The sequence below is a fragment of the Sceloporus undulatus genome, chromosome 1 (assembly GCF_019175285.1).
Source record: "Sceloporus undulatus isolate JIND9_A2432 ecotype Alabama chromosome 1, SceUnd_v1.1, whole genome shotgun sequence".
Taxonomy (NCBI): Eukaryota; Metazoa; Chordata; class Lepidosauria; order Squamata; family Phrynosomatidae; genus Sceloporus; species Sceloporus undulatus.
Window position 1 is genome coordinate 179,670,663 of NC_056522.1, and position 10,974 is coordinate 179,681,636.

General features: G+C 41.5%; 2 protein-coding genes across 3 annotated transcripts in view; both read left to right on the forward strand.

Moving 5' to 3' along the window:
* Positions 1-7,222, forward strand: part of PLEK (pleckstrin) — a 29,718-nt gene extending 22,496 nt beyond the window's left edge. The window contains exons 7-9 of the mRNA XM_042470072.1: positions 1,666-1,749; positions 4,843-4,912; positions 6,950-7,222. Coding sequence (XP_042326006.1) covers positions 1,666-1,749; positions 4,843-4,912; positions 6,950-7,089 — 294 coding nt within the window. The 3' untranslated portion in view covers positions 7,090-7,222. The remainder of the gene's footprint in view (positions 1-1,665; positions 1,750-4,842; positions 4,913-6,949) is intronic.
* An 822-nt stretch (positions 7,223-8,044) lies between these two features.
* The window catches only part of LOC121916862 (scavenger receptor class A member 5-like), a 3,482-nt gene continuing 552 nt past the window's right edge, over positions 8,045-10,974 (forward strand). Inside the window, exons 1-2 of one of the 2 annotated variants that reach the window (XM_042442391.1) lie at positions 8,045-8,933; positions 9,298-10,109. In XM_042442391.1, the coding sequence (XP_042298325.1) occupies positions 8,716-8,933; positions 9,298-9,340 (261 nt within the window). In that variant the 5' untranslated portion in view covers positions 8,045-8,715 and the 3' untranslated portion in view covers positions 9,341-10,109. Of the gene's footprint in view, positions 8,934-9,297; positions 10,110-10,974 lie in introns of those variants that run through there. The other variant, XM_042442398.1, reaches the window with a different exon arrangement.

Genomic DNA, 10,974 nt, shown 5'->3' on the forward strand with positions numbered 1-10,974 from the left:
TACTTTAGTGGAGGAAATAAACTTGTAATGTCCCCTCCATCAACTTTTCGTTTACATCCTGATTTTGAAAAGTCCTTTCTTGGCACGCCCTTTTGCATTTTTCCCACCCTGATGTATTGTAACCTGCACTGGAGATAGTGTTGGAAAGGAAAATTGAATAGGACAGAAAGATCAGAAGGTCACATATCTCTGTGTAAGGAATCAAGATGTGCTTCCTGTTATGGCTGTACAAAATATAACATCCTTCAGATGTCTTTTGGTGATCTGTTGATGGATGTGGCTTTGCACAATTCCAGCAGAATGATCACACTGGTGTCACGTACAGAGCATACGGAGTGTTTAACATCACACGACTCCTAAAGATTGCCACATGCCGCCTGGTAGCCTAGCATGTAACTGAGAAGTGGTATCATTCACAGGAAATGTTACACACTGAACCCACTGCAAAACTTTGATCATCGATTCTGAGTCACCAATTATGGGGAAGTGGGGTACTATTTACTCCTTAATATCAGATAGATCAGTCTGACTCAGAAAAAAAAAAGGAATTTCAGACAAATTATAATAAAAGAATTTAAGACCTGTTATGGCATACAAACATTAACCTCAAACAAGAAACACTATTTCTTTAGAAACTCTGGTACACTCTTTTTCATGTTATCCTTTTTGCTTTTGACTTGCTTCCATCAGGGATGTAGCCAGGATTTTAGGAAGGGGGGGGGGGTCCAGACTAAGTGCCACCATTATAATGGGGTTTGGGCGTGGCGGCGCAGCAGCACGCACCATTCATTTTTCTAATGGAAGGGGGGAGTCCGGATCCCAAGAACCCCCCCTTGGCTACGTCCCTGCTTCCATATAAAAACAAGTTTCTTTGGACATTAGTAAGATAGAAGAATGTATCAAAAATATTGTGAAAGAAAGTATGTCAAGCTTGAAATACAGATATCATATGTGGAATGTTTTTATATTTAAAAACAGGATGACTAAAAATAAACATGAGATTTTTACATTAAAACATATTATGTTTTTGACAGAGTGAAATTAAATATTCAGTTTTTAACAAATATGGTATCCAGCTTTCTGAAGATTTTGGTTTATAAAGAATAATTCTGAATCTATTTTTTCTCAGAAAAATTATTTGCAAATGCACTGTCAAAATAGTGACACGTGTTGATTGAACAAATGATGCTGAGTTGCTATCTTCTCCTGCTCAAATCTTAATGTCATGGCCAAACTTCTTGTAGTGTGCCTTCAAGTCATTTTCAGTCTATGATGATGCTAAGGTGAACCTGTCATGTTTTTTGGGAGGGGACAAGATTTGCCTTTGCCTTCATCTGAGACTGAGAAATTGTGACCCAGTGGACTTTCTTGGCTGAGCAGGGATTTGGACCCTGGCCTCAAGAGCCATAGTCCAGTGCTCAAACCACTAGCTCACACCATGAGCAACCTAGATATAATGAATTGTAAGGCCATGTCTTTGCTGAAGCAATAATAGTATTCCATGAATGCGGAGTGACTCCAGTTTAACAAATGTAAACATTGTGATTTACTAGGCAGGTGGATATCATAACAGTATAACTCAACTTTAACTGTGTAGCTCAGATACTTCTATTTCTGAAAGACAAGAAATTAAACTAATTTATTCATTCATTAAATTAAATGTAGGGGCACAGGAGGAAAAACTGGAAAGTGCGAAAGTTTGTGCTAAGAGAGGACCCTGCTTATATGCACTACTATGACCCTGCTGGGGTAAGCCCATTTCTCTACGGTTTTGCTGGAGCATGTTCTGAATGAGTTTTAGAAAGGAAATCACCTTCCATAGAATGTTTAAATGACATTGTTGTTGGTATAAGTTGTTTTTCATTGGGCATCTTTAAGTATGCCTGTGCCCTTTCACTGTATTAATGTTGATTCAGTGCTGCCATCATCTTTTCTCCCCAAAAAAGTAGTATAATAGACTTCATGGTACTGGCATCCATCTATTCCATTGTAGTTGTAGTTCTTACATTTATTTATATCTCACCCTTTCCCCAGTCTGGGGCTCCAGGTGGCATGTGTGTGCACCTTCAAACTGCCTGTTGACTTATGGTGGCCCTATGAACTTCATAGGGTTTTCTTAGGCAAGGGGTATTCAGAGATGGTTTTGCCAGTTCCTCTGCACTATAACATCTATCACACATAGAATCATAGAATCATAGAGTTGGAAGAGACCACAAGGGCCATCCAGTCCAACCCCCTGCCATGCAAGAACTCTCAATCAAAGCATACCCGACAGATGGCCATCCAGTCTGTTTAAAGACCTCCAAGGAAGGAGACTCCACGACACTCAGAGGGAGTGTATTCCACTGTCAAACAGCCCTGACTGTCAGGAAGTTCCTCCTAATGTTGAGGTGGAATCTCTTTTCCTGGAGCTTGCAGCCATTGCTCCGGGTCCTAGTCTCTGGAGCATCAGAAAACAAGCTTGCTCCCTCCTCAATATGACATCCCTTCAAATATTTAAACAAGGCTATCATATCACCTCTTAACCATCTCTTCTCCAGGCTAAACATCCCAAGCTCCCTAAGTCATTCCTCATAGGGCATGGTTTCCAGACCCTTGACCATTTTAGTTGCCTTCTTTTGGCCATGCTCCAGTTTCTCATCATCCTTTTTGAATTGTGGTGTCCAGAACTGGACCCAGCATTCCAGGTGGGTTCTAACCAAAGCAGAATAGGGTGACATTATTACTTCCTTTGATCTAGACTCTATATTTCTATTGATGCAGCCTAAAATCGTATTGGCCTTGTTAGCTGCTGCATCACACTGTTGACTCATGTTCAACTTGTGGTCTACTTGGACTCCTAGATCTCTTTGACATGCCCAGTTCCTAATAGATAGTGGGAGGCAAAAACAACAGTTCTTTAACTTAACTACAACTTGGTTAGCTTCTAGGTTAGGGATGTAAAGAATGTTTACATCCGAAGCAAAGAATGGATGTATTGACCAATGGAACATCCTATTGAGAAAATGTGAACACAGCAAGATTCTTTTGTAGTTTTCCATGCAAATTTCATTTCCCCTTAACCATATGGGTTTTGTTGTTGTTCAAAAAACATGGTTTGCTGTGCAGGAAACATATCTCCATGCAGAAAACACAATTTTATCTGTGCATGCGAACCAAATTTCCTAATATATATATACAAGGTTTCCTACACAGGAAATGACATTTTCTGTGGAAAAAAGAGGGTTTTTTTTAATGCCGATATAGGTGCGTTACACACCGCCATTTAGTACGCGCTCTGTGTGTACTAGGGTTAGAAAGGGGCGTGCTAGGGTTAGGAAGGGTCTTACCTTCCTAACCGGCCCTGTCCCTAGTACGCGCGGAGCGCATAGTAAATGGCGGTGCCTGTCCACACGGGCGTCCGGATGTGGCGTGGCGTGGTGCCACTTCTAGGGGCCAAAGAGGAGCGCCATTTCGGCGCTCCTTTTTAGCTGTTCTGGGAAGCCTCGCGGTCTGGCCGCTGGGGCTTCTTGGCGTAGCTAATGATGGCGGCGGCAGACTGCTCACTTTAGGGTGGTCTGTAACGTGCCAAAGTGTTCATTTGGAAAAAGTCATTAACCCTCTATACATACTGGCCTTAAAAGCTGGGTTGGGGGTGGAGTTGGGGCATAGCATCTATATGTTGTACGACCAGGCTCTGCCCCCAGGTTAGCATGATGCTATGCACCGCACCACACAGCATGTGGCGTCATGGTGCTCCTCTGGAACTGCATCTGCCTAATATAGCACTGAAGGAGTGCTGCCAAGCCACAGCAATGCAGCTATGGCACCCTTTCCAGGGCACAAAAAGGAGCTGCAAAAAGCAGCTTCTTTTTGCAGTGTGGTTGCTGTGGCCCAGATCTGGGTGAAAAAGGGACGGCTGCATGCCACCCCTTTGGGGCTGTCTGTATAGTCCCTCACTGTTAATAATCTTCAAAGTGTGTGCCATTTCCTCCTGCAGAGAGGAGAAAACTGCTGAAATTATTTATATTTGCTTGCAAGAATAAAATAAATGAAAAATCAACACCCCTCATCTAGGCAAAGCCTAGGTACCTATGTTTAAAGTACTTCCTTGGCTGGGAGTACCATGCCTTAGGAATCACCTTTCCTGTGACATGGCCACCTGCACTATTCTGAAATGCATGATGCAATACACTTCCTCCCCGCTCTGCACCTTAAATCTCTTCTAGTTAAGTCCTGATATGAACTTGCAAGTTTTCTGCAGGCCCAGCCCAGCAGCCCTTCATTGGTTGAAGGTAGAGTATCAGTTGTAAGGTTCAGGGCCTTTTGTGTAAATGTCTACAGTTCCGAAATGATCTCCCAGAAGAGAAGGAGAGGTTATCTTATTCCGTGGCATTTTGAAGTCTGTGTGCCTGTCTGTCAAAAACACACCTATATCAGAAAGTGTTTGACAATGTGTTTCAATCCTGTAACAGAATGTTCCAACCCCTCTTCCATTTTTTTTTTGGGGGGGGGAGTTATGTTAACACATTTCCCCCCTTCCCATCTGTCCTGACCTTACTGCTATTATATTTATAACATTTAGTTCTAAAACTGCCAGGGGTGAGGAAATCTGTTCATTTTCTCTCCACAGTTAATAATTCTGTAACTTTCCATCAAACCTCTTTCCCTTTGCCTCTCTTCCCAATTAAGCTGTTTACGTTTCACATTTTCGTCACTGATTTCCTCACAGTCATTGTCAACGTACACAACATTGAGCCAACGTTCCTTCCAGTTCATTAATTCCAGCTCACAGATAAAAGGAATTTCCAGAAATGAGTTTTTAAAGGAGGTAAACATAGTTGGGTTTGGAATTGCTTTCAGGGAGAAGAACCACTTGGAGCCATTCACTTGAGGGGCTGTGTGGTGACAGCAGTTGAAGATGCACCTGATGGTAAGCATTAAGCAGGAGTACATAGACTATCATACTAACAGGGTGTGTTTAGTCATCTGCAAGCATTCATAAACCATTCACGGCCTGGAAGCAAATGGTCAAACATAGAGCTTTCAGAAGTTATCTTTTGGACTACAACTCCCAACTCCATGCCAGCTGGGGGATTCTGGGAGTTGTTTTCTAAAACATAACTAAAACATAATAGTCTGAAACATAACTCTAATCCTTACCTACTGATAAGAAATCCACTCTCACCTGAGTAGCCACAGGAAGTTGTTGTAGAGGGCCATAGGATTTATGGCAAGGTGCCTTATACTGTGTCAGACTATTGCTTAATCTACCATAGCGTTGTGTGGCAGAGGCTCTCCAGGGTTTTAGGTAGGAGTCTATCCTAATTCTACATGGAGATCCCTAATATTCTTTGATAATCTTTCATCCAAGTACGAACCAGAAGGAAGCTGCGGGTGGAGAACAGATCACAAAAAATAAATGAGGTAGGATTTGGAGATTTGTCTGCAATGGTAAATGAGGTTCCTAATAAATTGATACATTGTTGGTATCTGTGCCCCTTAAGACTATACAGAATTAATAATTTGTCAGAAGGATGTTGGGAATTTTCTAATAATGTTGGTACATTTGAACATATATGGGTTGGCTGCCCTAAAATAATTTCATTTTGGCTGGAAGTTCTTGATTGGATGAACAAAATAACAAATAAAAATACAATTGGGCCTTTGTATCTGCGGGAGATCTGTTCCAGATCCCAACCTCCCATGAATATGAAAAAATGTGGGCCTCAAGTGTCATTGTCCCTAATGGTGGCATGACATGTATGCGCTGCCATTGAGGACAATGGGGCTTGCTGTCTGCAGATGCGCAAATCCATGGATGGCAAGCCTGTGGATGGCAAGGTCCCACTGTATACACTTTCTAAGTACTTTACTGATTTTATCAATTTATGCTAAAGAAAATGTAAATATCTTATATCCACCTTGCTGTATGTAGCAAGGATAGAGATAGCAAGGACATGGAAGAACTTACAAGGTTTGTCCACTAATTACTGGTTAGACAGAATTTCCACCCTGTCAGAGGTGAAATAGCTGAAGACACTTTCAAAACTACATGGCATCCATTTATATATGACACATATAAATTCTAGACATGGCCCACTATTGAACTACATGATATTCTATAAGTTTTCATGATGAATGCTTTTTTGACAATGTTTTGAGAGTAATTGTCTGATTATATTTTGAATCATGGAATGTTGTCTGTGGTTTGGGGAGGATGGGTAAGGGGTAATTTACTATCATGCTATGTAAACTCTTAATAAAAATATATATTTAAAAGAACTAACCAGGCCCAAGTCCTAGCCACAAGACCTTAGCTTTTGAAATAAGACTTGACTATGTTCAGAATAATATGGTGTCATAAAAAGGCAGCAAATTGTTATTTATTTATTATTTTTGCTGTTAGGGAAGGGGAAGAGGCACTTCAGGGATTTTCTTTCTCAGCCACCAAAATAACTTGACTGGCCTACCATTTACAGTGGACCCTTTCCATTCATGGGTGTTTATTTGCAGGCCCTTACATGGATGGGAAAAAATATGGATGTCTGCATCCCATATTATCCAGTGGTTGGTGACATGTGCATGTCTGCGTCAGATTATTTGTGTGCACATGCCATCATAAATACTATGGGTCATGGTGATGCATGGGTGGTTGAATCCACCAATTGTTAGCCTGATGGTGTGATGGGCCTACTATATCCTGACTTGAGCAGAAGGAGGAGCAGCATTCATTGCTCAATCTCAGGCAGCTGCATGTTTGGGGCTAGTCCTGCCAGTTATTATTCTCAGCTCAAAATGGAGTAGAAGCTTGCACAGGTGTGGGTTTATTAGATGGAAATGGGAAGAGTTCTGTCTTCATTTATCATGTAAAAATGGACGAGCTTCTTTATTTTGAAAAGGAGGTGGTGAAGCAAGCATTGCCTCCCCCAGTCCTTTATTCACACTCTTTTCTTTCCCTCACAATTAGGCAAGAGAAATGAAGTTGGGGGGAATCTGTTTGAAATCATTACTGCAAATGAAGTTCACTATGTCCTGCAAGCAGCCACCTCTGCAGAACGTACAGACTGGATCAAGGCCATTCAGATGGTTGCCAGGACTGGAAAGTGAAGAACCTCCAACTTCAGAAAATGAAAGTGTCCTTTGTTCAAGAGGGTTTTAAAAAACAAGCAAACAAAGAAACCCAGGCAGTTGTTTGTAATGTTGCTAATAGACAGGCCATATCATGGTGGTTCTTTTAAAAGTTGTTGTTGTTGTTGTTGTTCTTCTTCTTCTTCTTCTTCTTCTTCTTCTTCTTCTTCTTCTTTGACAAGAGCATGACTTAGAAGTTATGGCCAGGATTCTGAATCAACTACTTGGTTGAGAATACTTAACTACATAACTTCTCCTGGCCTGCTCCCTCAAAATGTGACAGAAATACCATTCAGTTATGGTTTGATCATTGGCAGAATGGACCTCTTTGTCCAGCTGATACTTGGTAAAGCAATTTGTGGGGTAGTTATGATCATGACAGTAGTGTCACACTTGTGACTCAGTAGCAATAGTGAATACAGAACAGTTATGTATATTTACTTATCTGTAACTGCTTCATATTCACAATTGCTCCATAGTCGTGACTGTGACACTATTATCATGATCTTAACTCCCCTCCCTGCCATTCCTCCAGCCAAGTTAAGTACACTTAGCCAAGTAGTTGATACAGAAAGCCAATGATACATGAGCATGTTAAACATATTAGCCTGAATTATGTATCTGTCCATTATCTAAAACATGTCAGTTTGACATGAAGTGAATGTTAAATTGAAGTAGAAAAAGATCATATTTTACATCAAATAGAGTTATGCAGAGCCATGAATAAGCATTGTCAGCCTTATGAGCGTGTGTGTATATGTATATGTATGTGTATACACACACATACACAAAGATGCGTGTGCAAGCATATACATGCAGCATTACACTTTCGGCTGCTCCACAGTGTGTGTGTGTGTGTGTGTGTGTGTGTGTGTGTAAACTCTCATACAGACAAATGTGTGTTTACACATAGAAAAGGCATCACACTTTTGGCTATACCACTATGTGTGTCCATATATATATATATACACACACACACACATACACATATATACAGATGGAGCATACCCCTTTCCTAAGTGGCTAAAGGCAGCAATTATCGCGATATTCCGCACTAAAAAGTGATCTCATTCTTCACCCCCGGAAGTTAAAAATGTTGTGCCCCGTTCAGAGCCCCACAAAGCATGCGCAAAGCTGCCGATGCGCATCGGTGAACACACCTTGTATTGGGCTGGTGTGGTCATCCAATCTGCACTGGCCTCACTTTGCATGAATACGCATTGGCCGATGCGCAAGACCTCGATCCGGAAGGCCGCCCAGGTGTGGATGAATGTTGCGATATGACTCGAATACGAATCGTCAAAGCGTATTCAGAGAGCGCGAGTGTGAATGAATGATGCGTTATAACGCGAATACTCATCGGCCAATGCGAACGGACGCTCAAAAAGCCCCCGTGTGGTAAGGTCCTGAGACCGTGAACCGGTTGAACGAAACCTTCCGAGATCTTCAGCTGAAGGCGATGCAGCATTCCTCGAAAGGGGAATTCCTGGACCACATCTGGTGCTTGCAGGATATACAGACTCTCGGTGGAGGGGAACAGCCGCCGCCTCCCACGTGGAGCGCCTGAGTGACCAGTTGACCGAAGTGGGAGGCGAGGTGGGCAGCATGAACCGGACTCTGTCCTACGACCTGGGCATCCACCACACCCGTATCCAGGACCTGCAGGTCTTGATCAGCAATGCCACCGTGGATGTGCGGCAGATGCACCTGGTCCACATTGCCATGGAGCAGCAGCTGAAGCATGAGTTGGCCATCTTAAACAATGTCACCGAAAACCTGACGCTCAGAGACTGGGAGCCCTCTGTCACCTTGAGTAATAGGAGGTACGGGGATGCAGCGAAACTCTAGGGCAGTGATTCCCAAACTTTGCTCCTCCAGATGTTTTGAACTTCAGCTCCCAACATTCCTGACTTCTGGCCAAGTAGGTTGAGGCTTCTGGGAGTTGAAGTCCAAAACATCAGGAGGATTAAGTTTGGGGGATCATCGCTATAGAGTCATCATCATACAGGTTGAGTCTCTCTTTTCTGATATGCTTGGGACCAGAAGTGTTTTGGGTTTTGGATCCTCCCCCCACAAGTCTTTGGAATATCGCTATATACTTTAGCCGCCTCGAGTCCCTTTATCAGGTGGATGGTGGGGTATAAATAAATGAAATACATATAATAATAATGATAACTTACCTTGCAGATGGAATCCATGTCTAAACATGAAATTCATTAATGTTCCATGAGCCAGTATGGTGGATTGGTTTGAGCGCTGGACTATGCTTTTGGAGAGCAGGGTTTGAACCCAGGGTTGGCCCTGGAAAACCCCACTGTGTGCCTTTGGCAAGTCGCACTCTCTCAGCCTCAGAGGAGGGCAATTGCAACCTCCCTCTGAAGGCATTAGTCAGGAAAACCTGTGGAAGGTTGTGTTAGAGTCACCATAAGTTGGAAACAGCCTGAAGGCACACAGCAACAGCAAAAACGACAATGTACGCTTTATACACATAGCCTGAAGGTGAATTTATCCATAAAATTTTTAACCATGTTGTGCATGAAACAAAGTTTGTGTACGCTGAACCATCAGAAGGCAAAGGTGTCACTATCTCAGCCACCCGTGTGGATGATTTTGGATCTTAGAAAACTTCAAATTTTGGAATTCCAGATAAGGGAGACGCAAACTGTACCCCTGAAGCTCTGAATTAATTGAGCGTCATGTAGTTGGTCAAAATATCTCCTCTCTGCCGGGGACGGGTATCTTTCTAAATTATGTTGCCCTAGCAAATAATGAATAATTTTATCATTCTTCTCCCTGTTGTGGGAAAGTCCTCAAATCTATGCAGTTTTCAAGGCTGTATTTGTAGTATGGAGCTGATGGGTGTGGGCATATATGTCTTTGCATTATTTTCTGTGCAAAAATGTCATTTTCTCTTACAGAAAAACACATTTGCTGTGCAAAAAACCCTTTTTCTGCCCACACTTTTTGGGGGCCATAAAATGGATTCAGTCCACCATAAATCCACCTAATCCATCTGTCTTTATTCTATTTATTTATTATTAATCTGAACATTAAAATACATAAATGTATACACATACTGTATACAAAACACAATCATCATCATCATCATCATCATCTTTTATTTATATCCTGCCTACTCTGATTAGGATCGAGTCAAAACATGGTAAAATGACAATATACAATAATCCTAAATTCTACCCCTCCCTTAAAATAACAATTAAATCACTGTTATATTTAAAAATCATACTAAAAAGATTAATTAAAACAAATAAACACTTTAGAAGACAACAGTTAAATTTCTTGAGCCCAGGATAGGTTTCTTCATTCTAATTTGTAACTCTCTCTTTCACTTTTGAATCTGTATGCTTCTATCCAGATTATAATTTCATCAATTCTTCTTCCCCTTATCATATTATAGTGAATTATATTATCATATCACCTCTACATTCATCTGTATCATAGAAATTATATTTACCTTTTACATATAATGCAGATATTTATTCAAAAACAAAAGCCTTAGGCATTGAATCATTTCCTGTTGAAGCTGCCCAATTTGCTTTGACCAAGGAGCTGAATCTGGAGTTTGGATTAGCATAAAACAGGGATAGGATACTATTCAGGGAGAGATGTGTCAATTAGTTACAACTCTGTGTCAGTTTTGCAATTTTGCATCACTAAATTTGACACAACCCTCTTTCTGCAAGTAATAGAGCATGGCACCAGGAAACACAAGAGTTGATCTGAAATATGGGAAGGACTGTCATGGAGGTGATGGAGTGAGCTTTTTTTCTGTTGCTCCAGAGACTAGGACAGAGACCAATGGACAGTTGTAACCATTGTCTTGAACTGGGAAACAGATAGAAT